General features: G+C 37.8%; 1 protein-coding gene across 1 annotated transcript in view; it reads left to right on the forward strand.

Moving 5' to 3' along the window:
* cacna1ea (calcium channel, voltage-dependent, R type, alpha 1E subunit a) overlaps nucleotides 1-25,949 on the forward strand; it is a gene marked incomplete at both ends in the record, with an annotated part of 153,942 nt that overhangs the window by 96,558 nt on the left and 31,435 nt on the right. Inside the window, 15 exons of the mRNA XM_081348753.1 lie at nucleotides 3,930-4,033; nucleotides 5,468-5,650; nucleotides 6,227-6,399; nucleotides 10,199-10,302; nucleotides 11,749-11,864; nucleotides 12,361-12,414; nucleotides 17,835-17,924; nucleotides 18,110-18,319; nucleotides 18,416-18,528; nucleotides 19,553-19,665; nucleotides 19,800-19,931; nucleotides 20,941-21,010; nucleotides 21,536-21,653; nucleotides 22,167-22,234; nucleotides 22,321-22,412. Coding sequence (XP_081204879.1) covers nucleotides 3,930-4,033; nucleotides 5,468-5,650; nucleotides 6,227-6,399; nucleotides 10,199-10,302; nucleotides 11,749-11,864; nucleotides 12,361-12,414; nucleotides 17,835-17,924; nucleotides 18,110-18,319; nucleotides 18,416-18,528; nucleotides 19,553-19,665; nucleotides 19,800-19,931; nucleotides 20,941-21,010; nucleotides 21,536-21,653; nucleotides 22,167-22,234; nucleotides 22,321-22,412 — 1,740 coding nt within the window. The remainder of the gene's footprint in view (nucleotides 1-3,929; nucleotides 4,034-5,467; nucleotides 5,651-6,226; nucleotides 6,400-10,198; nucleotides 10,303-11,748; nucleotides 11,865-12,360; nucleotides 12,415-17,834; nucleotides 17,925-18,109; nucleotides 18,320-18,415; nucleotides 18,529-19,552; nucleotides 19,666-19,799; nucleotides 19,932-20,940; nucleotides 21,011-21,535; nucleotides 21,654-22,166; nucleotides 22,235-22,320; nucleotides 22,413-25,949) is intronic.

Below are 25,949 nucleotides of genomic sequence, written 5' to 3' on the forward strand. Positions count from 1 at the left end.
AACCGCAAGAAAAGTAAGGTTTAATACTACATTGGTTATCATGTTACTGTATGTCGAATTCATTGTTGTGATAACGCGGCGCAGTTTTACGTGTTCTAAACAATTGTTGTAAAAGTACATTCGAACATACCCACATCATTTGCCAAAATACTGATTAATCTTTATGTATAACACATGCTTTATTTATTTACATGGCCATAAACACCAGACGTGATAAACAATGTCAATGAACTAAACACAAATCTAAAGCAATAATACTTCCCTTACATAAACATAACTATTACAGAATGCTACATTTGGAAAATATCAAATTAAGCATGCTTTGTCGACAGAACCAGCTGCAATCGGTAAAGAATAATTGTGTTCCATAACGACTGCAAGAAACAAGCTAACGTGTGTTGCTTGATAGACGCTACAACTACAACTTCCGCATTTGTCCAGGACTCCACGCAGTACGAGCGGAAACCGAGGGTAACGCGGATGTGACGCAATTGACTGGCGACTCCCTGCTCCCCCCTGCTCTAACACCACGTTTCCTTGGTTAAAATCGCAATTTTCTCACGATTTAAAAATAGTTGGAAACATTTGGGATATTATAAGTAATCAACTTAACAAAATATACAACACTGGCCTTGAGATTATGGGATATTTTAACCCTCTGGAGTCTGAGGTGTTTTCTGGGCACTGGAGGTGTTCTGACATGCTCTGACATTTGTGCTTTTTTCAGTTATTTATAAACATGTTAATGGCAAAGGTGTAAATTCACTCTATATAGCACAAACAGGGCTACCAAAATATGTGATCACCATGCATGTATATTTTTTTATTTTTAAGAGAATAATGCTTATGCGTGGTTATTAAAAAAATTAAAAATGAAAGTTGCTGAAAGAAGACCTCAAAACTCATAATAAATATGCATGAATAAGACTTTTGAGAAATGGATGTTCTTCCTTCGAGTTCTGGCTTCAAAATTATGTGAAAATAGTCTTGCTTTATCGTTCAGATAAAACAATACATTGATTTAAATTGATGTAAAACAGGTTTTGCTTGGAAAGCCATTATGCGAGTGGGCGTGAACGAGGAGTGGTTTACACCTTGGAATACAAAATGTCCCACCCATTATGCATAATGACTCTGCATAATTAGCCATTCATTCAGGTGTGACTCTGACTGACTGAGCCACAATGCAAGGACAAAAAATTAGAAGACTTATATTGACCATTTAAGATTTTGCTTACATCTATCTTGTAAATATGTTTTGCTATTTTATTAAAAAGGTTACAATTACAACAATAATTAAAATTTCAACAATATTTCAAGTGTACTCTTTCTTTGTAAAAAAAAAAAAAAGATTATAGGCCTACATTTTAGGCCTATCTATGTATTCATTAGTTTGAATATAGCCAAAATTGGAACAGCTAACATCTTAGTTGATGACTTTATTTTATAGGCTATATATATATATAAAAATTGCTAAACAAAAGCTTATTTGATATATATATTCAGTATATTCTACAGTAAAAACTGTACTCAAATCTATTCAACAAAATGTTGTCTTTCATATTTCGCCTGACTGTAACGTTGTTTTTATGAAATATTAGGGCATATAAATGTTAATTTGCAGTTTAATACGTATTGCTTATACAAATAGCCTACATTTTATTTCAACATATTTCAGTCGATTTTTACTCATCTCAGTAGGCTATAGTAATACAGTTTGCTAAAACATCATCATTCATTCACACACGCGATTTAAATTTAAACTGTCTTTTTGCGAGCTGTGGTAAACAGCGCGCATCTCTGCCGTTCATTCATCAAAAACAAAAAACCCGATTCACGTGAGAAGAAAAAAAAACTTACAGTATTCCTCAGCTCGCTCCTCGATATACCCGCACTTCTGAGGTAGGCTACTTTTTTCATCAAAAGCTTATGTGGCAGTATATTCTACAGTAAAAACTGTACTCAAATCTAGTCAACAAAATGTTGTCTTTCATATTTCGCCTGACTGTAACGTTGTTTTTATGAAATATTAGGGCATATAAAATTGTAGTTTAATACGTATTGCTAAGTACAAATACGTACAAATAGCCTACATTTTATTTCAACATATTTCAGTCGATTTTTACTCATAGTAATACAGTTTGCTAAAACATCCTCATTCATTCACACACGCGATTTAAATTTAAACTGTCTTTTTGCGAGCTGTGGTAAACAGCGCGCATCTCTGCCGTTCATTCATCAAAAACAGAAACCCGATTCACGTGAGAAGAAAAAAAAACTTACAGTATTCCTCAGTTCGCTCCTCGATATACCCGCACTTCTGAGGTACTTTTTTCATTATTGTTATTGCTCACAGCGCTGCTGAGACGGTGTTAAAGTAATGATCTGAATAAACTGATATGTGGGCGTTCACAGGTTTGCTTGGATTGCCTCATTCATTTGCGTTTGAATAGTGCGCGCTCTCCGTAGGCGGAGTCACATTACATTTGAATTAGCTCTAATGAGGTCGACTGGAATCGCTCTCTTTTAATACAGATTTCACAACATGAGAATATTTGTTTTTTATATAAATTACTTCATTTAAGAGAAGAGAATTCAAGCTTCATGCCTGTATGTCTGTTTGCCTGTTTGACTGAGTATTCGCTGAGTTATTGTTCATTTTCGGACGCGTTTCAGAATGGACGACACTGGCAGATAGAAGGCAGAACTCGCATCACGTTTATTTTTCTTTATTTGGCAAAAAGCACAACACTTTGTTTTTATTGTGAGTATACACAAAAATAATACACATTTAACAGAATCGATTGATGTATGAAACTTGTTTTGTAAAATCAAAGTCAAAAGAGTATTTTGGGTCTCAATTCAACTCATAAGGAAAAAAGCGAGCAGATCACGCCGGCGTGATCTCCGACCTCTGAGGGTTAATGCAAAATTCTTGCATATTGTACCTTTAATAGGCCTAATGCTAAATATACTGTAGATAAAAAAAAAATCGTTTTGTCACAAACTTGGTTTGAATGGTCAGAGTCATAAACTGTATGGCAGATTAAAATGACTATAATTGCAGCATTCTCATTTTCTGAATTGTTTTAGCAAAAGAATGAATTATTATTTATTGGCTGCTCGCCATGTTTTTTGCTACTGTTGTTAAAATATCTATGTCATCTGTTGCTCTCGTATTGCTTTACATCTTTAGCAGGGAAGAGAAGCAACGTGCACAGAGTGGAAAGGGCTTGAAGCTCGTTTGGCTCTAGATAAAAATATCAGATTACCAAATGATCATTCCCGAAAACAACCCTGAGTGTTGTGCTCAGCTCCGTTGTTTTGACGTGCTGCTCACTTTAAACTATAGAAACGGTAAAATGGGGCTACAGTTATTTTGTATCGCAGTACATTTTTTACCACAGAACAGAACCGGACCGTGGTCCTCTATTGTTCTTATTTGACATGATAACTTTGGTTAACAATAAGTAAATCCACCTCACCAGCTAGACGGTTTGTTAACAGAAGTTCAAACACGAAATTCTAAAGATGTCTGCGCTCTTGTCAAGGTCTATACGTGAAATAAACGAGTGGAACGAAAGACAGAGATGACTCATTGTTCATGCCTGATGAATATCACCTGCATTTAGAAGAAAGCTGTGAATCAGAAGTGACCCTTATTAGAAAGTGTGCTGGCTGTCATTCATCGAGAGGGATTACCTCATTAAGGACCACATGCATTGAGCACCGTTGCTCTAATTACTCCCCTGTATCTACAGTATCACTATGAATCATCACTATAGCGGCGATTACCATGTCACTATTGATGGAGATTGTGTAGTTTACCCAACATCATCATTAACATATTTGTGAAATATTTATATATCCTGCAAAACTGTTGTTTCGTTTCCTCGCCTAACCTATGTTTGTTTTTATTTTGTTAACAGGATTCTGGCCACAGCAGGAGCCCACATGAATATTTCATTAGACCTGCGAACGCTGAGGGCTGTGAGGGTATTGCGGCCCCTTAAACTGGTTTCTGGCATTCCTAGTATGTTTACGAATCTATATGAAGTTCTTAATCACACTGTGTTATTTTGTTTGAGAGAAGTATTACACTGCGTCCTAATCAGGTTCAAAGCGATAAAACAAGAAGACATAAATCCAACCGCAAAAAGTTATATGCATCAAGGCATTTTGTTTGTTGCAATATGTCTTTTTATCTGGGTAGCTGCAAAGTGAAATCTCTTCAGTCCAAAATCCCACTCCAAGCATCTGTAACCTGTCACATCACAGCGGGTTAGGACACTGTGTAGTCATTTTCACATTAAAGAAATGGATAGTACATTTTCTAACCGGCTCATTGGAAAAGCGTTCCTCTACCTACATTTCTGCAAAACTCCAATACTTACAATTCTCTGCAGTTTCCAGCTGAAATGAACACTAGAGGCAGTAAAAGTCTAAATTACTATAATATTGAATGTTAAAATTAACAGATTTTTATACAAACACTTAAATTGCACTCAATGTATTTTTTATAATAATAAAGTTATAATACTAACTTTATAATTACATCATGTTTCTACTCCAATTCATTCAATACACATTTAAATGATGTTTCTTCAAACATACATTAAATATTGAAGAACAGTAAAAATTATAATGAATATGTAATATGGTGCATATATTTATCAAAATGCTCCTCTAGAGTTATTTTTTCTTGCTGACTAACAAGTTTATGGTCACGGAATGTAACATTACATGACATATTGTTCACAAGCTGTTTTATTGGCATCTTTTGGCACATTATCAGTGGTAGCAGTTCAGACTAATAGCCTATCACATAATTTACATCTCTACAATGATTTGTTGATATACCAAGGGAGGGTAGCATCCTCTGCAATGTATTTTTTCTCAACACTCTAACCGCTGAAAGTGAAATACTCTATGGTGTTTGGCCACATTTTTTAGCAATGGAGGCAAAAGTCTTCAGCTATGGATTTTGCTGTGCCTCCCTTGCTTCCTCTCACGAGCAGCCACTGATAATAACCTCAAAACACTTTTACCATAGTACATGATTTGTAAAGTAATACATTTTTGACATTTACATCACATAGCCAGCTCCATACATGTGGCTTTTCTGATATACTGAGCTTGCTCGGTAGCTCACCTGCTACAGCTGTGCACTTCTGATGGGGAGCACACAGGGACGAGTCCCATGGGACACTAATCATGATAAAAGAGCTCAAAGACTTGTAGAAGCAGCAAAAATGGCATAGTTGCTTCACCAAATGTGTTGTTATCTCATGTTTGCCTTTGTTAACACTATTGGTTAGGTTTACTGTAGGTGTCGCGAAACATGCAAGAAGCGCAATATCATTTTGTAAAAATGTTGCTATGGGCATGAGCCTAGGTTGAAATTTTCATAATTATTTATTAATACTAATGTTTATGTGTGACTGATATATATTTTTATGTTTTTTAGGTCTGCAAATAGTTCTGAAATCCATAATGAAGGCAATGGTGCCACTGCTACAGATCGGTCTGCTGCTGTTTTTTGCCATTCTCATGTTTGCCATTATTGGACTAGAGTTCTACAGTGGAAAACTCCACAGGCAATGTGTACCAGGCATTAAAAGTAAAGAGGATCACACACTGACAAACACAAGTAAGAACATGCACAGACCAGATATACATCTTTTAATTTATATGTATGTCAGATGTTGGGATCTATTGTAAATCTTTAGAATACTAAAAAAGAAAGAACATTGGAAACAGACTTTCACAAAAATTTCAGTGGGAAAAAAATGTATTAAAAAATTTAATTTCTCTGAAACTTGTTAATCTAACCATATAGCATATTTTAGGGTCACAAATAACTCATTCTTCTAAAAAGAAATGAATAATACACATGTATATTATTAAATAACAAAATATAAGATTAAAATTGACAAGAATAACATTATTATCATTTGCATGAAAAAATGGGTCCATACAGACCTGGAAATTAGAGTCTTGGCTCCTCCTCCCATACATGAAGTAAACGCATCCTCTTTCTGTGGGCCTCCCCTATTTGCTGCATGATAGCCAACAGGAAAGCAAACAGACAAATTACACAGATACATTAATCAAAATTAAACAAACATTTGACATAGATACATTAAACAAAATTAAAAACTCAATCACTATACATTTAATATTCAATACATGAAGAAAATAAATGTGTCTCTCTTATTTCCTCTAGTCTTATCTGAATCTGAGCAATGTGGGTTCAAGAAATGTTCTGAAAATTATACCTGCAATAACAACTGGCCCGGACCCAATGATGGCATCACTCAGTTTGATAACATCTTATTTTCCATACTCACTGTCTTCCAGTGCATTACCATGGAAGGGTGGACAACCATACTCTATAATGTGAGTTTCTGCCTCAGCTGATCTTATAGCAGTTCTGTTTCTGTATTATAATCCAATTTAATAAAAGTATAATCTTAAAGGAGAACTTGGTAGCTTTTTTAACTTAATAAAACTGTCTAGAAATCATTTGGATGGTTAAACAACCTGTTCTGGTGATATTGGTGACTTTCCCCGCTCCCCCCAGCGTTCCCAGGCGGAAAACCAACCTTGCAACTTGTTCACTACCGTCCCGGCAAGATAGAAATTGGAAGTCTCGTGAGAAGCGAAAGCGAGAACGAGAACGAGCGCGAAACACAAATCGCTTTACGGCAATTCGACATAAACACACACGCATGTATGATGTATTACCAGATTACCCACCTCGATAGACATAGCTCCACGCGATACAGTTGGCTTGCTCCGATCAAAACAAACGCACATGAGCAGCGGTAGAGAAGGGGAGGAGGCCACCGCAAGTGAGTTTTTTACGACTGTGTTGTGAAATATACGCCCCACCACAGCTGTAGGGGGAGCTCGTGGGGGAAACATGCGACAACAAAAGGGAAAATCAGCGAAGAAGTGACTAGAGTTCGCTAGAGTTGCCGAGTTCTCCTTTAATGTAATGCAATGTTTAAGCATTACTTCACTGTTAAAGATCTTGTTTAATTGAAACACATTTTGATTTTAGATTAAACAGGGTCATTAGCAAATGTGTTTGAAATCTTTGTATTTCACATTTTATGCGGTTTAATGACTTGTTTTACATACGCAACAATTCGCATTGTTTGAGGTTTTTGGCAAAAAATGGCCTTGTCTTTCTGAAGAAATATAAAGAAATGTTTTTGTTGGTACCATGGCTTTGTGATTAGCGTTTGTACTGGGAGACGTTGATCCTTGGTGCTCATGCAGGCAGATAACATTTGCTTTGTGTCCTAATCCCATTCCTTCTCTTCTCCCCCAAAATAATAAATAAATGGCAAAAGAAAACTCCACCCTTGCAGCTGTGACCTATCATACTTGTACACAGGTCTTACACACAGTATGCAATACTGTGTAGCTTTTCCCTGATTTCTGATCTTCTTACAAGCCTATTCAGGCACAATAACACCTCTCTTTCCATAAGTCATGTTTGGAAGAGTTTGTCAAAGTGGTTTTATCTCCAAATTGCTCCAAGCTCTGGAAAATGAGAGGCGTTAGACAGTCCTAACACTGGAGCTTTTGGTGGAATGAGCTTAGGTGGTTGACTTTGATCAAACCACTGTCATTTATATGCTGAGCCAGATCTGATTTTCACTTTAATAGTGCTGGTTTCTGAGCATGGACTTCTGGAGGAGGACTTCCTCAGACTTTAAAACAATCATGCATTTAGTTTGAGATTAAATTATGTTTATTAAAGGGGTCATGACATGAGAAATCGAATTTGCCTTGATCTATTGACATTAGAGGTACCATTAAAAAATCCTGCAAGTTTCATAGCTTAAAACGCCCTCCTCATTATAAACAACGCATTTATTTAATCAAGCACCAAAAATGTCTCGTTTGGATACTGTGGGATTTGTGACGTCACACAGGCAAATACATTTGCATATGCCTGCCTCAGACCTGCCAACCTGTACGCATTTTGCGTAGCGGATACGCATTTTGATTTCAAAGTACGCTGGTTCGATTTGTCACTCTAAACTACGCAAATTGCGTAGTTTAGAGTGACAAATCGTACCAGCGTACTTTGAAAACCTGGTGACGCCTCTGTGCACGCGCTGTCCTCAAATCAAGCTACAGCAAAAGAAGAAGAGTTCGACCAATCATAGCGCTGGGTTCATTCCCCAAATAGCAAGCGGGGATGATTGACAGATGGGTAAGGCCTATCATTAAAAAGAGACTGAAAATCGACACCAATAAAGATTCCCGCTCGATCCCCCTTCCACTCCCGCGGCCGCCGTCTGACTGATGTCATAAGCGAGGACAGTAAAGAATGGCACTTCTGACTCCTGAAGGTAAACGGCCTGGGGTCGATGTGGAAAGTTGATTGTTGAGTTAACTTAATCTTATGGATTCGATGATCACACAGATCGCATGGATTATCTTAAAATACTCCGTTAAGTTATTCATGGTCACTCAGAAAAGAGGAAGACATCATTCAGTCATGCAAATAATAAAATGCTCAAGTAATGCTGAACTATAAATCTTGAAATCGCTATATGGCTTAGTGATTATGAAAGTGCTGTGATTTGTGTATTAGCCTACTGATAAGCGCGAGTCTGGAGAAACAGGCGTTTATTTATCCATTCATTCTCAGTGTTGAGAAACGTATGCGTTACGTTATTGTGTTAATTATGTTACATATTTATTTTGTATGAAAACTAGCGCGTTAGTTACTTATGGATTAAAAAGTACCGTTGTATCAGTGTTGCGCGAGCTCTCTCACAAACACGGACGCGCGCACAGAGAGAGAAGATCATTGTAAAATGAAAATTGACGGGCTAAGTTTAAATTTTGTTCTTGCTTGATTTTTTTTGTCAAAAAGCATTTTGTATTATCCATCCCTGCTTTTAAAATCCGTTAAATGACGGACATTTTACTGTAAACACAGCCCTCATTATGTCGGATTCGGAACTTATACTTTATATTATTTTTAGAATAAGTGATTCGTTATGCTATTATTGGACTCCTGTCTATTCATTGTCAACTGTTTTCTATAAATATGTTTGTATTGGCTAAGATTTATTCAGCTAAGACGTGTCCTGCTTAAAATGTGCAATGTTCAAATGCAAAGACAGCACGTCACAAATAGAAGCCCTTTTCCATGTGGTATTTAGTATCATATTTGGATATGGGAAAATAAATTAATTTGCATATCTTAATTGTACACAATGTTCCTATGTTTTTATCTTTTATATATATATATATATATTTTTTTTTTCTTAATTTTAGACTAGTTGACCAGCACGCTTTATATGCAATGCAATTATATAATGCATGTGTGTCGTCGTCCAAACCGCCCATACAAATTCAGCACCCTCAAATTCAGTAGATATGGGGGATTCAGTAGAAAATGTTTCACCTTGTAAAAATTATGCGTTGTGAGTCTAATTACAATAAAATTAATTTTAAAAATCATGATCCTGTACTTTTGAATGTCTGGAAAATTAATCTGAAAATTCGTTGGTCAAGTTGTCTGGGAATCTTGCTTTTTAAAGTACTGTTTATTTTTTCATAATCCATTCTACATTAAAAACAAAGCACAGATATTACTTAATAATACTCATTTATTTATTTGATTAGGTTATTGCATAGGACAGTAAAGACGTGACAGGAAGCATTGTGGAGAGATAGGAGGATGGGATCGGAAAGTAACACAAATCGGGATCGGAAGTGCAACCACACTATGTGTCAGAGCGCTGTCCACAATGCTATCAGCTCTGACATACAAAAATACATTCTACTAATAGATCAAGCAGGTTTATCCAAGTCCACGTTGTTTTTAATCAGTCATGTGGTGTCATACATGTTGATGCGAGTCATGCTGCCACAGTTAGACTTTTTTCACACTCATAACTGAGCTGTTGCAACTGCATCGGGATGTGGGGAACACCCTCTCAGCTCAGCTGGGCAATGATGCCACCTTCCCACGCAGTGATCACACCCTTTGCATGGCAGAGCAGAGCCCCGCTGAAACGTCACCATTACAAGGGCAGGGTTTATGGTTTTCAGAGCTTTTCAATCTAGGAAATCTAGGCATTATAATACTGCAAATTCAAAGTATTACTTTTTTTGTTTTGAAGCTTAAGAACTGCACACTTCCTGTTTTGTGTTTGCACAGACCAACGATGCCTTAGGCCCTACATGGAATTGGCTCTACTTCATTCCTCTAATAATAATTGGCTCCTTCTTTGTGTTGAATCTGGTATTAGGAGTCCTGTCAGGGTGAGTACTGTTTTCCTCAATGATCTCTAAGACAAACTGGCACTACATCTAACCTGATGTTTGAGCCGACCCAGGGTAATGAGTTTTATCAGAGGTTAATGTGAAATGTATTAACTTCATCTCTAGAGACAAGAGGTAAGATTAAGTTACTACACACACAGCGACCTTATCTTTTTCTCTTTCTACACATCTCTCTTTTCTCTCTTTGCACATTGACTCTGTGTTCACATACACTACTGGTCAAAAGTTTGCAATAATTGAGTTTTTTTTTTTTTATGTTTTTTAAAAGGCTGCATGTATTTGATTAAAAATACAGTAAAGCAGTAACCCTGTGAAATATTATTATAATTTAAAATGTCTGTTTTCTAGTGTAATATATTTTTAAATGTAATTTATTCCTGTGATTGCAAAGCAGAATTTTCAACAGCCATTACTGTAGTTTTCATTGTGACATGATCCTTCAGAAACATTTTCCACAATAATATTTAGCAGCAAAGAAATGTTTCTTGAGCACCAAATCAGCATGTTAGAATGATTTCTGAAGGATCATGTGACACTGAAGACTGGAGTAATTGGCTTCTGAAAATTGCCATCAAAGGAATATATTACATTTTATAATGTATTCAAATAGGCAACAGTGATTTTAAATTGTAATAACATTTCACAATATTACTGTTTTTATTAACCAGCACTGCTGGTTTCGGAAGTAATTTTTCCATTAATTAATTTTAATTAATGAATTAAAGTCTTTGTTACAGAATAAGCACTGAACCAAGCTAATCAGCTATGATGTGAATCACAACTCTACAAACTTTGATTTGAAGCAAAAATGTTTTTGAAAATCAGAAAAAAAGACAAAAATACAAGACTGTGTACTTAATGGCTTTAATGATAGAAAGAACTACAATCCCTTTGGGAACAGCATAATCTAATGAAAAACAACGGCGAAATAAAAAAACTACTCATTTATAAATGCTGATTTTATATAATATATATATATATATATATATACTGTATATATATATAAACAATATATTTTACGTTTATTGCAAAATAATACATATACTGTATATACAAACATTTAAGTATTTTGAGGCGTAGAGACAGGGACTCAATTACATCATTCGCAGTGCTTCATGGGAGTGTGGAGAGTGTGCAAAAACTGTTCACTTTGTTTCCATTTTTCAAATTCTGACTAAGTCAAAAGAGATGTTTCTCCATAGTTTACAGTGTTTAACAGTGAAAATGAAATATGCTTATGTAGAAGCCACAAGTCAGTGTGATAGAAAAAAAGAAAAGAAAATTATTATGCAAAATGGGACACAGCCTCCCTATCTCTGCCTTTCATTCCTTCTCTCTGTAGGTGAAACACTTTGATAAATTAAGTGTGTCCCATCCCTCTGGTTCTTCTCTGTGTGGGTAATTGTATGTTGTTTACTCCTGTAGGGAGTTTGCTAAAGAGCGTGAGCGAGTTGAGAACCGAAGGGCTTTCATGAAGCTGAGGAGACAGCAGCAGATCGAGAGGGAGCTGAATGGGTATCGGGCCTGGATTGACCGTGCAGGTACTCTTACACACTGAGCTGGTGACTGGCAAAACTAATAGTAAATAAAATCTCTCAAAACACTGTGCCACAGCATCGCCCCGTTTTACATCGGATGCTGAGTACTGTTCAAAAGAGACACACTTGTGAAAGAAAATGCATGCAAGTCTATTTTGCAATTTTTCCTTACCAACTTATATTATAATGCCACACATTTGTGTAAAACCAGCATTATTTGAGAATGATCCAAAGAGCATCTTGTGCTTCACTTGAAACAGGGAAATCTAACCTTTAAAAAAAAGTTCACATGGTCTTTCACAAATATACATATTTAATTATTAACCTAGAAATAGCTCAGAATCTTTTTTTTTCTTATATATCTTATATATTTCTTATTCATTCATTTCTTTGTTTAACTTTTAATAGCCACGATTAAATTAGATTTTTAATGACAGTTTTTCAGTTTATTGTGTGTTCACAACTTGTTTCAAATTTAAATTCATCTTTTATTTTGCAGAGGAGGTTATGCTTGCAGAAGAGAACAAGAATTCAGGACCTTCTGCTTTAGATGGTGAGATGTTTGACCTCTGTTGTTTTTCTCTCTCATTTTCCCACGTAGATTGTGGGATGCAGTTTTTAATTATGTGTCAGGGTCATGTGATTATTTTGAACACCCTTAGAGCAGTGTACACTAGTACACCCTAGTAAATATGCATTCTCTCTGTTCCAGATTTTATCATTTATCAGAGTCCTGCACGTTGGCGGGTGAAATGCTAATATTTGATGTAATCTGTAATCACAATCATGTAATATTCCTGATATTAAATGACAGTAACGGCTCATATTTGGCTACATGTAATTTTAATTTAATTTTATGGAGTCTGTATAGCCTTTGGTGTGAGTTATGCACATTCAAAGTAACCTGTATGGGCAGATTGTTCACATGATGTAGGCAAAAGTTTGTATTGTTTACACAACAGATGCACATTCTCATATTTTTTACTGTTAACTATTACCATGTTGGGGTGCATATTTTTCTATGCCTCAACTCAAAATGGCTAATATTGGTTGGATTGCTTGTTACATGAGAAAATAAATAATTTTTTGTCTACCTGATGTAGTAGATTTAATACGGGTGCGGTTCGGGTCACGATTTGTATGTCAAGCAGACCGGGTCGGGTACGGAATTAAATTAGTGCTGCTGTCGGATAACAGGTCGGGCAGGTGCGAATTTACCAAACAGGACCTGTGCAGGACCCTGTAATTTATTCAGGAGCCTGTTCTGGTGTATAAAGCCTGTTATGGTCACATAAAACAGCACAGGGATTATATATTCAATAGACTTATGTCACAATAAACAAAAAAAGGTAACACTTTATTTTACAGTGTCATTTTTACATATGTTACATGTAATTACTGTAGTAATAACTATACATTTTGCATAATTACATGCAATTAACCCTAAACCAAACCCTCATCCTAATCCTAACCCTATAGTAAGTACATGTAGTTAATTGTTATTACTCAGTACTTAAATGTATAATTACACTGTAATACTGACACCTTAAAATAAGTGTAACACAAAAAAACATGATCCTGGCGTGCATCTGTGAAGCGAAAACCCATCCGAACCCTGTATAAGTTGACGGATTTTCCCCAGAATCAAACAAGGGTGTTTTTTTTATTATGAAATGGTGATTGACAGCTTCCCAGAGGCTGTGTGAATGGAAAACAGGCAGTTACCATGGTGAACTCCTATTTCAATGCCTCTGCTGTTCTACTGTAAGTGTAATAGTCCCATCATACCATTAAGGACAATTGTCTTAAAAATAACTTGCCCCTATATGGAAAAACATTTTAGAGGGTCAGGAGAGGCTGAGACCTATTCTGGCCCTTGTATATGGGGTTTGACAGCAATAGGTATCCAGATAGCACTCTGAAGAGAGTTTAAAAAATAAAATGTAATTGCAGGGATGCGTATTTACTTCATTGTTGCCTTGACAACAGCGAAATATAACAAGCGGCTTTATTTGCAGTTTAATTATTATGCAAAATTCACTTTTATAAGGTGTTTGAAGACAGATGTGTGTCCACTGTGCCTATAATTGTAAAAGTCCACCAACTCCTTTTTTAACTAGATGTACCGCATCGCGGTACAAAATATGACCGCCGCTCAGGCCTGCACTGGCTTTCCACAAAAATAAATGACGTGGAGTAATTTGGCTGTATTGCGTGTTTATGTATATACCTAAAAAAAGTAATAGTATGTGCATGTCTGTCTGTGTGTGTGTGTGTGTGTGTGTGTGTGTGTGTGTGTGTGTGTGTGTGTGTGTTTGTGTATGTGTGTGTCTGTGTGTGTGTGTGTCTGTGCGTGTATGTATGTGTGCGTACATGTGTGCGCGTGTGTGTTTGTGTGTGTGTGTCTGTGCATGTGGATTTGTATGTGTGTGTATGGGTGTGTGTCTGTGCGTGTGGATGTCAGTGTGTGTGCATGCTTGCGTTTGTTTGTATTCCTGCATGTGTGTGTGTGACAGTATCATCCTAAACCAGCAACCCTTCGCTCAACAGCACCATCTACAGGCCGATGAGTATACAGTCACTAAATGTGCACATAAATGAATTTATTTTATACCCCCCCATGGATGAAATTCTACAAAACTTAGCAGAGGATACCCCCAGAGGATGTCAAGTTAATCATACACATGAAATATGGTGCAGTTCTGAACATCTCCACTGAAGATAGGGGCGATTAAAGCAGAATAATATTGCATTTTCATTTTTTATGGGAGGGGCGCAAATCACAAATGAGTGATTATGGGCTAGGTTGATGTGGGCCCTTAAGAGCAACATACCATAAAAATTTCTTCATCCTCGGTGCCACGGTTCAGGTAGTTATTTAGGAAAAACTGCATTTTTTTGGGTTTGGGGGGGGAGTGGCCCCCGGGGACCAAACGAAATTTTTCCGTAGAAGTCTAGTGGGGCTACATGCCCACCAAATTTCATGTTCCCCGGTGTTTCGGTGTCCCTGGTATCGTTGACGAAAAATTTACGGGGGCCCCAGTGCAGGGGGGGAAGTGGCCCCCGGGGACCAAACGAAATTTTTCCGTAAAAGTCTAGTAGACCAACATACCATAAAAATGTCTTCATCCTCGGTGCCACGGTTCAGGTAGTTATTTAGGAAAAACTGCATTTTTTTGGGTTTGGGGGGGCCCAGCGCGGGGGGGGAGTGGCCCCCGGGGACCAAACGAAATTTTTCCTTAGAAGTCTAGTGGGGCTACATGCCCACCAAATTTCATGTTCCCCGGTGCTTCGGTGTCCCTGGTATCGTTGACGAAAAATTTACGGGGGCCCCAGCGCGGGGGGGGGAAGTGGCCCCCGGGGACCAAATGAAATTTTTCCGTAAAAGTCTAGTAGACCAACATACCATAAAAAATTCTTCATCCTCGGTGCCACGGTTCAGGTAGTTATTTAGGAAAAACTGCATTTTTTGGGGTTTGGGGGGGCCCAGCGCGGGGGGGAGTGGCCCCCGGGGACCAAACGAAATTTTTCCTTAGAAGTCTAGTGGGGCTACATGCCCACCAAATTTCATGTTCCCCGGTGCTTCGGTGTCCCTGGTATCGTTGACGAAAAATTTACGGGGGCCCCAGCGCGGGGGGGGGAAGTGGCCCCCGGGGACCAAACGAAATTTTTCCGTAAAAGTCTAGTAGACCAACATACCATAAAAATTTCTTCATCCTCGGTGCCACGGTTCAGGTAGTTATTTAGGAAAAACTGCATTTTTTGGGGTTTGGGGGGGCCCAGCGCGGGGGGGAGTGGCCCCCGGGGACCAAACGAAATTTTTCCTTAGAAGTCTAGTGGGGCTACATGCCCACCAAATTTCATGTTCCCCGGTGCTTCGGTGTCCCTGGTATCGTTGACGAAAAATTTACGGGGGCCCCAGCGCGGGGGGGAAGTGGCCCCCGGGGACCAAACGAAAATTTTCCTTAGAAGTCTAGTAGATCAACATACCATAAAAATTTCTTCATCCTCGGTGCCACGGTTCAGGTAGTTATTTAGGAAAAACTGCATTTTTTTGGGTTTGGGGGGGGGCCAGCGCGGGGGGGAGTGGCATTCGGGGACCAAACGAAATTTTTCCTTAGAAATCTAGTGGGGCTACATGCCCACCAAATTTCATGTTCCCCGGTGCTTCGGTGTCCCTGGTATCGTTGACGAAAAATTTACGGGGGCCCCAGCGCGGGGGGGGAAGTGGCCCCCGGGGACCAAACGAAAATTTTCCTTAGAAGTCTAGTAGATCAACATACCATAAAAATTTCTTCATCCTCGGTGCCACGGTTCAGGTAGTTATTTAGGAAAAACTGCATTTTTTTGGGTTTGGGGGGGGGCCAGCGCGGGGGGGAGTGGCATTCGGGGACCAAACGAAATTTTTCCTTAGAAATCTAGTGGGGCTACATGCCCACCAAATTTCATGTTCCCCGGTGCTTCGGTGTCCCTGGTATCGTTGACGAAAAATTTACGGGGGCCCCAGCGCGGGGGGGGAAGTGGCCCCCAGGGACCAAATGAAATTTTTCCGTAAAAGTCTAGTAGACCAACATACCATAAAAATTTCTTCATCCTCGGTGCCACGGTTCAGGTAGTTATTTAGGAAAAACGGCATTTTTTGGGGTTTGGGGGGGCCCAGCGCGGGGGGGGGGGAGTGGCCCCCGGGGACCAAACGAAATTTTTCCTTAGAAGTCTAGTGGGGCTACATGCCCACCAAATTTCATGTTCCCCGGTGCTTCGGTGTCCCTGGTATCGTTGACGAAAAATTTACAGGGGCCCCAGCGCGGGGGGGGGGGGAAGTGGCCCCCGGGGACCAAATGAAATTTTTCCGTAAAAGTCTAGTAGACCAACATACCATAAAAATTTCTTCATCCTCGGTGCCACGGTTCAGGTAGTTATTTAGGAAAAACGGCATTTTTTGGGGTTTGGGGGGGCCCAGCGCGGTCATAATAATCCACATAAATCATTAACAGTCTCTCCAAATGAGTGGTTCATGGCCGAGAGCAGCAACTCATTTGCATTTAAAGGGACACACAAAAACGGCGTTTTTTTGCTCACACCCAAATAGGGGCAAAATTGACAAGCTATAATATATTATCCTTTGGGTATTTTGAGCTGAAACTTCACAGACACATTCTGGGGACACCAGAGACTTACATTGTGAAAAGGGGAATAATAGGTCCCCTGTAAGTTATTTCATGTTGATGTTGAAAAAATATTTTATCATTATAAATGTTTGGAATACTCTAACTCAGATTTGTGAAATGCTCACCTGTTTGGCAAGTTTTTGTCATGTTCTGACAATTTAAGAGTAGTTTAAACCTAAACAAATGGTCTGGTTTCTACCTTTAAACTTGAAAGAAATAAAGATTTGACATTTATCGTGATAATTATCGATATCAACTGATATGAATATGATATATTTTGGCCATATTGCCCAGCCCTTTCGTGTGCTAACCTGGCTTGATGCAACAAATTTCTAGCGATATGTAGTTTTTCTGTCGCACTAAAAGCAAAAATTCACAGCAAAATCATTGCCAGTCAGAATATATTTGATGTTTATGATTAATGATGGTTTATGATGTTTATATAAAGTTAACACTTTATACAAAGTTTCAGATAATATTTTAGTAGTTTGCTTTGGCTTCAATACAATAATAATATAAAAGTCCATTACATTTTCCAGACAACATGGTTTCTTTATAATAATCAGACTTTTTCTCACACAGTATAATTCATTATATTAAAAGTCTTTAGACTTTTGCCGAAACGTTGTGAAAGAAACGTTTGACTTTTGCAGATGACAGAAATGCAAATCATCCGACTGTCAATATGCTTTTATTTATTAGAGGTTTGATTTATTCATTTGATAGTTTATTTAGTTTAGAGTAAAATAATTATTTAATATTAAAAGATAATAAAATATAAATTATTTGATACTTCTATTCTCAGTGCTAAAAAGAGCCACCACTATAAAGAGAAGAGGGGTGGATGATGTTCGGAGAGCTCCAGAGGAACAGTATGCTGACATCTCGTCTGTAGGTGAGTGGCTTTTTCCCCCAACTCAACCTCATATCCTGTCTAAATGATGCCCTGACCCTCAAAATACGGTGCATATTTACCTGTGCGTCAGTATGTTTTCAGATTAAATTCACATAGAACTGAAATCATATCCTAATTCATTCAAGAAGTATTCAACAGTGTTTTTAATTTGTTTTGTTCATCAGGGATGCCATTGAACAGAGTCAGCATACGCAGTGCTAAACGAGGACCAACATCCTATTTCCAACGGAAAGAACGCATGCTACGGATCTCCATTCGCCGTATGGTGAAGACTCACACCTTCTACTGGATTGTCCTGGGTCTGGTGGCCCTCAACACTCTCTGTGTAGCCATCGTACATCACAAACAGCCTCAGTGGTTGTCTAGTCTTCTCTGTAAGACCACAACCAAAATTAAACTTTTCACGCTATGCGTATGCTGTCATACATGATCAAAAGTCATAACCTTAAAGTGGTTCCTTTCTATTGCAGACTATGCAGAATTCCTGTTTCTGGGTCTGTTTCTTACTGAGATGTTTCTGAAGATGTATGGACTCGGGCCCAGACTCTATTTCCACTCATCCTTCAACTGCTTTGATTGTGGGGTAAGTGTATTTTCTGTCTTCCTTCCAATAATCTTCTTTGAAACGAAGATGGCACAACAGGGCAAGTGTTGAAGAGGATCAAGGTGGTGACTCCTAAAATTAGTGTTCAAAAAAATTTTTTTTTATCAAGAAACATAAAAGACATGCAAAGAAATAAGAGCATATGAAACTGTAGATCTTATTTGATCTTTGAACCCATCTCTAATTTCTATGTAAATTGGAGGACCCAGCACTGAATATCAATATGTTGCTTAAAAACTAATTAAAATTCAGTTTTAGCTCTGGACTGTACCACTTAATATATAATGATTGTCTGTTGGCTAATCTTTATTTTTAATCAGAACATTTGTAGCTGGCCCTTTCCATGAATACATATCCCATTACAGTTTTCTGTTTTTAAACTATGAAACTTCAGTCAGTTAATTTAACATGAAAAGTAGCTGGTTTTAAGTCAATCATTTAATTGGTCAATTATTTAATTATTTAAATGTCTGTATGGTGACTTTGGCCCACATCAGAGGTCTTGACTTTATTGAATGTAACCAACAATTAAATAAATAAATATCTGATGAATTGAATCGATTCAATTCTGACTGAATTGATATTGAATTAATTTGCTAAACAAAATATGTGTGTATGTATATAACAAATTGAGAGAGTAGAATATAAATGAGTGTTTAAGGTGCGGTCACATTTATCATTGTTGGGCAGGTGAATTTCAATAGTAATCTGTGCGTTCAGGAATTTTACATGAGGGCAAAAGATTTCCCCTTGTAGCTTTGCAACGGGTTCAGGTTGATCACACAGAATCATCACATGAACTCATGATCAGGAGGCATCTTGTTTTGAAAGTGACCTCTGTGTGAGTTGTGCTCCATACATCGCTACACTATTGACAACAGACAATGGACCTTTTTTCCTGTGAAATTTTGAAGAAATTTCGCTAATGTGACTGCACCTTTAGACAGTATTTTTTGACGTCATGGACATGTTCGAAGAGGTGTAATTCCTGATTTCCTTCCAGGTGATAGTAGGCAGCATTTTTGAGGTGCTCTGGGGGTTCTTCAGACCTGGCACATCCTTTGGGATCAGCGTTCTGCGTGCCTTGCGGTTGTTGAGAATTTTCAAGGTCACCAAGTAAGTGCAAGCTTGCCTGGACAGCCCTTTGGGTTTGTTTGCCTCTTCCAGAGGCAATAATCGGTTTATTGGCTTTGCTCAGTTCTGGATGTCCCCATGTTGAACTTGAGATGCTGCATTTATGTGTTGTTAAGGTACTGGGCATCCCTGAGGAACCTGGTTGTGTCTCTGATGAACTCCATGAAGTCCATTATCAGTTTGCTCTTCCTGCTTTTCCTCTTCATTGTGGTCTTTGCACTTCTGGGCATGCAGGTCTTTGGTGGAAGGTAATATCTCACCAGTCTGAGCACAGATGACCCCTGTTGACATAGTTTTAAATTTGGATTTTTGTATAAAAATATCTGAATGCTACACCTGTAGTTTTGAGTAGAGCTGTGCAGCGGAGCCAGTATCCATTTCTGTATTTGTATCTGTAACAATCTCAAAATTATTCGTATCTGTCATAGATTAAAACCGTAAGTGGGTGGGGCTTTAACCATAAGTCCGTAAAATTAATTGAGAAGCCTGTTTTAATTGTATCTTGGGGATGACTGTTATCATTTAACAAACATGCCTTGTATAACTAATAAAATAATTATAATTATAACCTTTCTTTAAATATCTTCTAATAGTCAGAGCCTATAGTCTCGTAGGCAGTGCTCCGACATGTATCGCGGTTGTGCTTCGTGCGATCCGCCTTGGGGAACTAACCCTATCCTGATTAATAAATAAATGTGCAGAGACGGCAACATGGCTATTTGATTTGCGATCGTGCTGTGCTCATTTCATTCATAGAGTTTACACACATTCACTTCACACTCATTATGGCGTAGTAATTTAGTGGTTTATGTATAACTATCCGCTATCCACTGGCTCACCTGTTATCTAGCAAACACGAGCAGCGACTGTGTCTGCCGAATATTTTTCCTATTATTCGGTAGAATTCTTTATTCGTTTTTGAAGCCATTATCTGTGCCTTTCCGAATAAGGTATTGGCTACAGTTATGAGCTGCCCTTTTATGTCATATGCAATAATAATATAAAATCCCGAGCCTGCATTGTGTTCAGTCCACCATATTAAACATGCCAACAAATTTCATGCTAAAAAGTAGTGCTTAAAGTGGAACCATAACCCTGTGTGACAGGTGTAGCAAGACAATAGATAAAAGATCAGGTTCTCCAGTTGGCGAAAAGCAAATAATCTATAATTCAGTAACTTGGTCAGACACATATTGAATAAAATGGCTCGCACACAGATGTCACATTTTCTTTCTTTCTTTTTTTTTCTCTCCACAGGTTCATTTTTGAAGACTATACACCAACTAATTTTGACACTTTTCCAGCAGCCATCATGACAGTGTTTCAAGTAAGATTCCATCCAGTTGTAATCTGAGTATAATGCATGACTCCGGAAGTGGCTTAGAAGGAAGACTAATTAATTTGACCAAGATTTAATTGCACAGATAAACAGGAAATTTGGATCAGAGCAAGAACAAAAACATACTTAGTCGCAAAACAGAATCTGTCATCCCTTTATTAATGATGAAAATGCATAAATATACAGCAGTCCAGCGTCCAAAAACACCCTGAAATTTAGATAGTAGTAGGCTTAAACAAAATGTGTTGATTTTGTTTCCGTGGCAATTTTGTAGGAAAATAAGTGTTATTCTGACGAATGGACCTAAAAGCCGTAAAATGTGTTTTTGGAACTACACTTATTGGTAGCTGAAAGGTTTATCAAATTAGCCAAAATATTTCATAAACAAACATGCACAGGGAAGAATTTGTTGAATTTTATTGTTCCTATTGTGTGAAAATATGAGGAGATCTCTTTTGAGTTACTCGGGCACAGATTCCATGTGGGCCTGGAATAAGTTCACAGTGTTTCTAGATTCTCACTGGCGAGGACTGGAATGAAGTCATGTACAATGGCATCCGGTCTCAAGGTGGAGTGAAGTCGGGGATGTGGTCATCTGTCTACTTCATTGTTCTGACTTTGTTTGGAAATTGTATCCTTCATTTATTCTTTCTCTATTCTCTATACAGGTATATACTATCTGGTATATGGCATATACAGTATTGAATGTACTCATTTTCTGGTGCACAAATGTAAAATCTGAAGATGTGGCTGTGATTCATTTGAACAGTTTCAGAGCTGTTTCACTTGCGCTTTCTGGGGGGTTATCCTTGAAAAAAATCATTTGATGTTCTTCAGGGTTTCACTGAAGTCTACATGAAATCAAAATTTGGTTGTTAACTTTCTTAATACACATTCCTATTCTTACTGTGCATGAGGCATCACTACAACTTCATAGTCTTTCATCAAAACGTAACTTCCTCTGCTTTTTACCTTACATTACTAAGCTTATTTTCTTGAACTTTCCAACCAAGATTAGTGCATGTTGACTTTAAAGTCTGTGCTGGTATTATAATTTGCTGGTTTGAATGTGTTATTCTTAGTTTTGGTGGTTATTTCTGCATAACTCATTGTTTTGAGTCAAAATCCTTGATAAAATGGTCAGATACACTACTCAACGTCTTCTTGGCTATCGCTGTTGACAATTTGGCCAATGCCCAGGAGCTCACAAAGGTATATCCAGCATGGTTCTTTTAGCTTTATATGTTAAAGGATTTGTTAGGCTGTTGAATAATGAATAACGCCTTGCTATTCCAAAGGATGAAGAGGAGGAGGAAGCGGCGTTTAATCAGAAACATGCCCTGCAGAAAGCCAAGGAGGTTGGGCCCATGTCCTCTTTCATGTGCTCAGAGTAAGTGAACCAAGTATACCCTAGCCTGCTGCATTTGCCCTCTCACAGAGATGCTAATATACCAACTAACTAACATACTAACACTAGTCTTGTGTCTGGGATGTGTCTTTTTTAGTGTGGTTTCAGCGATAAAATTGGCACGTCTGCCAAAGTATACCTGTAGGACTTTCCAGCTGCAGTACCTGGCCAAGTTTACTTAGATGAACATGATAGTTTGACTCTACAGGGACATTACTTTACTTTTGCTAGAATATGTAAACAGTTGAAGACTTTGCTTCTACAAATATCTCTTTCGCTCTGTACCCTTCAAATCAAATGTTACACAGTTGTTGAGCTAAAATGTGGAAAAACCCAAGCTAGACTGAACAGCTTTGAATTGATTCAATGGTGGGATGCAAATTTCTGCTTAATGAGAGTAATTTATAGCCTGACTACGTCAGACTTCGTACTTCCGCTCAATTTCATTTCGCTTCTGTACTCAGTCTGAGACAGCGTAATAGCTTTCCGTTTTCCTCCGGCCTGAAAACAGCCGGGCCAATCAACGAACAGAGGGCGGGCTGAGAGCCGTGACGTAGACGCTGATTGTACCGTGGATGCGTAGATTTACTTCACATAATCTGCAAAAGTCGTTCACAGCCATGTTCACTCCGGTATTTCGCGCGATGGTTTTTGTTTTCGCATCATACATGTGTTTACAGTGGAAGTTAGATGCGGCTGAGCATGCGCATAACACACGCCATAACCAAACGTTATGTGATTGGCTTACGGGTAACCAATGATTTTAAACTTCAGACAAGCGACCCCCCGCGAGAGAGAAAACACTTCTCTATTATGCCATTCCAGACTCTGTCTACGAAGTAAAGCTAAGTAGCAGAGTTTGGTATTACCAGGCTAAGTAATTTAGAAATAAGTATTAAAACTTTGAGGGCTTCGCTTTCCTGGCAAGTATGTAAGAGGCAGTTACTTGAGACCAACAAGACTGTGTTACCCATTGTTGAGGGTTGTACACAATGTTCTTTCGGTTGATTGCGTAGGGATTTTTTGGGCTCTTTATTCTCGAAGCACAATAATTTGCTTCAAAATCAACAGCAAGTTGTCATAGCAACCGGCAAGCTTCCCAGTCTTTGCAAGGATGAGTCTATTCTGTTGTCATAGAGACTATTTTGTTCCCATCAAAAGGAGAATTACAGAGTTTTGAATGCCTTTTACATTGGTCAGCCAAGATATGTATTTGTATGTTATCTCCTTTGCAAGAACAGAAGAGGCATCCAGATGCCTTAATCTCAAGACATATAAAGAGAATCAGATGTCTAAAATTGGAGATTAAAGTTTCTATTACCGGAGCTCACACACAGATGCATCTTTCTATGATTTTGGGAACTAAACACTGCATGGATGTGATGTCAGACTCCTGGAGTTGAGCATGTGCAAGCCGGGATGACTGGCCATATGTGTCCTCAACGTTACAATCCAATCACCTTTACATCTCTTGATTGATCATAGATACTTTAGAAGCTCACTTTTACGCATTTTCTTTTCATTGATAGCATAATACATTTAACATGACTTGAGTGAGTTTGATTTGCTGATGTTGATTTGAGTGAGTATATCACTGAATTTCCTGTAAGCATGGATTCACCTCTACAAACATGTTGTTTTATGCTGGAGGTGATATATAGGGTTCTTTCTGAGCCCAGTAGCAATACGTGCCGTAACTAGAAAGGGCGAAAAGATAAGCCAAGTTTTCAGTCAAGAAATGTAAAAGCAGGATCCAAAATTAACTTTTTGCTACACCTGCCTATGGCGAGTAATATGAGAAAAATGAATGGAGTTACGTATTTCTTAACAGTCATGAATATGTATACATTTTATCCTTTTGACAACTGAATTATTTAGCTGTTTTCCTTGCCTATTAGTGGCATCTTGTGTCACTCACAGCATCATGAACAAGATGAGTCAGTTTTCATCTCTGTCATTTTGTGGCTCTGTGTGTCACCACATGGAGTTCTGGAGAAAAATAATTAATCCCAGCCTCCTAGATACAATTTTTATGGCAAGTTTCCCTTTGAGATTAAAGTTTTTAGAAGACACATGAGTTGTGTGAGATATGTTTAGTTAGTATTGTTAGTTTGTATATTTTTGATTTAAAGACATTCACTCACATCTCTTACATCATTCTTACAGTTTGAATTGAATTGCATCATAATACATAATTTCTTATAGTTACTGGCCATTGGCAAATTTTACACAAATCCAGTTTGCATTTGGTTTGCAACTTATTTGCATTTGGTGCATGGCACGTGTTATATTTGGACCCTGTGTAAACATTGTTTTAATATATATACATTTATATATATTTATTATTTTGGGCATGCTCACAATTTGCAATAACTAATAACAAATGTTTGTGATGAGTGTTATTGTATAGAAAAGAGGCTTATTTTGTCATTATTGAGCAATACGATTTTAAATGTTTGCTGGACAATTACTGATAACAAAAACAAACAAAAAACACTGTATGAAGCAATGGAGGCCATGCCTTTGTCACAACAAATTGGTATGATGTGAATACCACAGGGTCTCTTCTCTACTGCATTTTGGGAGATAATGTGAGAGCTGGTTGTCAGTGAACTCAGACTGGAAATTGTGGCCTGTGGCATTTGGATTTTTTGCATGTTTACTTTAAAACTAAACAGAGGCTGTTGTAGCATGTCCGAAAGTGCTTGACGAGAACTGAGAAATGAATGCATGTCTTCAGTGAGCATGACAATTATGGACGTCATACCTGGGAAATGCATATGTATGACTAGTTGACTACTAAATTAATCAGGGTGCTCTCTCTTTCTGATATTGTGTGCTTATGCATATGAATCCCATTTATATATGTCTTATATCTGTGCCATGTTTCTTACTGTCTCAGCATTTCAAAATGTTCCAGAATACTGTATTTGTTGCTTCTAATATATCTACCATCATGTTTTCATGTTACGCTTTGCTGCCTTGTTACACAGCCCAAAACTTGTAATTGTTTTAAAACTTTGTGTAACTTTAATTTATTATCAACAATAGTATAAATGCAACATGTTAAATGTAAAAAAAAAAAAGAAAAAAAACATTTAAATGTTAAATGTTTTTTTTTATGGCATTGGCATAAACAGAGCATTGAAATACTAATGAAACAATATATTTGTCAGAATTTTTGTCACTGACCTTTTTGGGCTGTGATTCTTGGCTTGTTTTGTCCTTGTTCTCGAAAGCACTAATGTCTTGTTTTCAACCAATCGCTCATTGATTACACGGACCTCACAAGAGTACAAGTGCCAGTAAGTAATAGTCTGTTATTTCAATTTTAACATTCAGCACCGCCTAATTTATCAATCTGGGTGAAGCTTTCTGTTCTGCCATCTTTATTAAATGTCTGATTTCACATTTTCAAGTCTGATCTTTGGTTGGAATTTGATTAGTCAATTTCCTGCAATGATATTTCACTCTTTTTTCTCTCTCCATTCTGAATCAACTCTATTTCCAGTTTCGCTG

This window comes from Scardinius erythrophthalmus (assembly GCF_964197995.2).
Source record: "Scardinius erythrophthalmus genome assembly, chromosome: 20".
Taxonomy (NCBI): Eukaryota; Metazoa; Chordata; class Actinopteri; order Cypriniformes; family Leuciscidae; genus Scardinius; species Scardinius erythrophthalmus.